This window comes from Schistocerca gregaria, chromosome 3, assembly GCF_023897955.1.
Source record: "Schistocerca gregaria isolate iqSchGreg1 chromosome 3, iqSchGreg1.2, whole genome shotgun sequence".
Classification (NCBI taxonomy): Eukaryota; Metazoa; Arthropoda; class Insecta; order Orthoptera; family Acrididae; genus Schistocerca; species Schistocerca gregaria.
The window spans coordinates 875,118,600-875,121,654 of NC_064922.1; the positions used below are offsets into that span (position 1 = coordinate 875,118,600).

Here is a 3,055-nt window from a genome sequence, read left to right on the forward strand (position 1 = left end):
ATAGGATTTCTCATTCATTGATACAAATACTCTTCCACACTATAAAATTCTTTTTCCATTAAATAATCCTTTAAAAGTTTTTTGGATGTCTATTTGATCACATTGTCCTGTAAACTCTTTGGAAGGCACTTTATGAATTAGACTCCTGAGCATCGAGGACCTTTTCCAGCTACTGTCACTCGGCATTGTATACTTCTCAGCTGGTCTTTATTTCTTGTTTCGTATGTCTGAAAGTCTACATTCTCTTCTAGTACTGCATTTCCTTTTATTAATGATATTATTGTTTTGTAAATGTATAGAGCTGGAAATAGTAGTTTTAGACTATGGAAAACAATTCTGCATGAGTCTGTCTAGTTCAAGATGGTGTTAACAGCTTTTCTTGCAACGTAAATATTCTTTTTGTATTTTTGCTGCTGGAATTTCCCCAAAGAGTAATTCCATATTGTAGGTATGGCTCAAATACAGCATGGTACACTGTACATAGAAGCTCCTTGTTGACATAATGTGCAATCTGTTTCATAACAAATATTGCAGTGCTTAATTTACAGCAAACATCTATATGTTGTCTCCACTGGAGCTTACTGTCAACTGTAATCACAAAAAATTTAATAGTGGTAACTTGTTCCAGTCTTGTTTCAGCTATGAATATATCTATGTGTTCTTCCTTTTCTCTATTGTGAACACCATGAACATTGTGATTTTTAAATTTAAAATTAAGTCGTTTTGCATAAGCCACTGTGCTGTGTTATTTATCGACGTAAACGCACTTCTGTCCAGTGTTACCAGATTTTTTTCTACATTCATTAGTGTCATGTCATCTTCATATGGTATTTTTTTAACGTTCTCACAAATAGGTTGAATGGAAGTGTGCCAAGTGCAGATCCTTGAGGCACTCCATACTTAATATGTCTGATTTCAAATCTGCACCCCATTTTTGTTTCCATATACTGCTTTCTGTTGCTGTTCTATGATTTTATCCACTTGACTGCATGTCAACGAATACAGTAGCTTTCTAGTTTTTCAATAAGTGAAGTGCAGATGATTATGTCAATCGCTTTAGACAAATCCAGAAACATAGCAGGCGCAGAGTTTCTTTTGTCTAATGAATCTATAACGGATTCTGTGAGGCTTGATATGCTGGTTTCTGTAGATTTCTCATTTTGGAAACCATGTTGTGTTGGAATCAGAATATTGTGTTTCTCCAGAAATGTTGTCCACCTACAATGCATGAGAATCTCTAGTTTTTTTGGGAAACCAGAGATTAAAGACACAAGTATGTAATATTTGCATCATTTTCGTCTCCTCTCTTAAATATTGGTACGTGTTTGCTTAGTTTTAATTTTTCTGGGGATACTCCTTCTAGAAATGAGCAGTTTGCAATATCTAAAAGAGTTTTGATTATTTCTTCATTTGCATTTCTTAATAATAATTTTATACTTCATCATCTACCGCAGACTTTTAGGTTTAAATTTCTGGATTATTTTGATGAGTTCTGTTTTCGTCACTGGTTCCAGGAACATTGAGGGAGATGGTTGGCCACATGTTTTAGCATGGTTCAACCACTGATGGTTTTTTCCCCTTTTAAATTATTTACTACATCTATAAAGTTGTTGTTTAGTATATTAGCAAGTTTTGTTTCATCTGTAATTCATTCTAATTGATTTAATGAAATTGCTGATTTTTACACTGTTTTGGCGATATCTTTCACTGTTGGTTATATGCCATGTTGTTTTGCTTTTTTGATTTGAATATCCTGTGGGTCTGTTTACTGAAATAACTTTTGCTTTTCTTGTTAATTGCCTATACTTCTTCTGATACTGTTTATATGTTTCCATATTTCCTGATTATATGAGTTCCTTTGCTCTGGTCTTGAGTTCAATTATTTCTTTTGTAATCAATTTCTTACTGTGACCCTGCTTTTTCTGATAGTCTACTTTGGGGAAGACTGTACGAAAGTGCTGCATTAGTGAACTGTTTACAAAACTGGATATTGTGCTAATCTCAGTGAAAGTATCTGTGGGTGACAGTAAACTTCTTGGCGTGTTTGGCGTTGGTACTGTGGAACTGTATGCATGAAATGGATTAAAATTTATCAAAACAATACTTCTTGTGCCTGAACTGAAATTCAGTCCCGTTTCCTGTAGGAACTGTGTTAGACAAAAATATGTGTTTAGTGTTAAACAAGAAACAATTTGAATTCTTGAACAGTAAAAGTGAAGTTCATGCATTATAAAAATTTGTCGAGAAAGTGTATCATATGTTGGTTTCACTAAATGGAACACAATCAGAACTGTTAATGTTTTACTTTGATGTGTGCAGATAAAACACACATTATTATTGACACTAATGACACTAGTGAGCTTTTGTCAGTCAATATTGATACATATGTGAAAGAGTTTTTCTCACTTAAAGGATTGAGCTTCATTGATGAGTTTGCCACTTGTGAAGAATACTTGGCAGGTAAACAACATCGCTTGCCTTTTCTTGACAGTTCATCAAGACCTAATGCACCACACTTGAACTGGTTCATATAGATGCATTTGGGCCCATGGAGATGCATTCACCTCATAATCTTACCCCCCCCCCCCCCACCCACACACACACATCACTATTAAAATTCACTGTCTCTGCACATGTTTTGAAAGCTTTTTAAAAACTTCTTACTTACCTCATTTTCTCTTGTTTTTGATGGCTTGTTCTTGCACCTAGGGACACATTCAAGGGCCTGAAATTTTGTCTCAGTGGGTTCCAGATGACTAAATAACTGTTGACGTTTTGCCTGTATTACACTTGAATTTTATTCTTTGTCACATTTTTCCACATCGCACCGTCTTTACAGTTTCCACTTCAGGAGTCAAATTCATAGTGTTATGGCGCAACATAAAAATCCGACCGATTCCACTACCAACTAATTTCTGTGGTACTCACAATATTCCAAAGATTTTACAAAACAAAGCAGTTTACAAATATTCTCGACCAAGAAGAATCATCACCAAGTTTTAATATTATTTTATAAATGAATCCATAAATAAATTTAATAATTAGCATTAGATTG

The 3,055-nt window shown here is 34.3% G+C and overlaps 1 protein-coding gene across 1 annotated transcript; it reads right to left on the bottom strand.

Moving 5' to 3' along the window:
- Positions 1 to 992: 992 nt before the first annotated feature.
- LOC126355646 (uncharacterized) lies at positions 993 to 1,835 on the bottom strand. The gene is made up of 3 exons (XM_050006011.1): positions 1,686 to 1,835; positions 1,450 to 1,562; positions 993 to 1,218 (listed from the first exon to the last, which is right to left on the bottom strand). The coding sequence occupies exons 1-3, from the start codon at positions 1,833 to 1,835 to the stop codon at positions 993 to 995; spliced, it is 489 nt and encodes a 162-aa protein (XP_049861968.1).
- Positions 1,836 to 3,055: the final 1,220 nt, after the last annotated feature.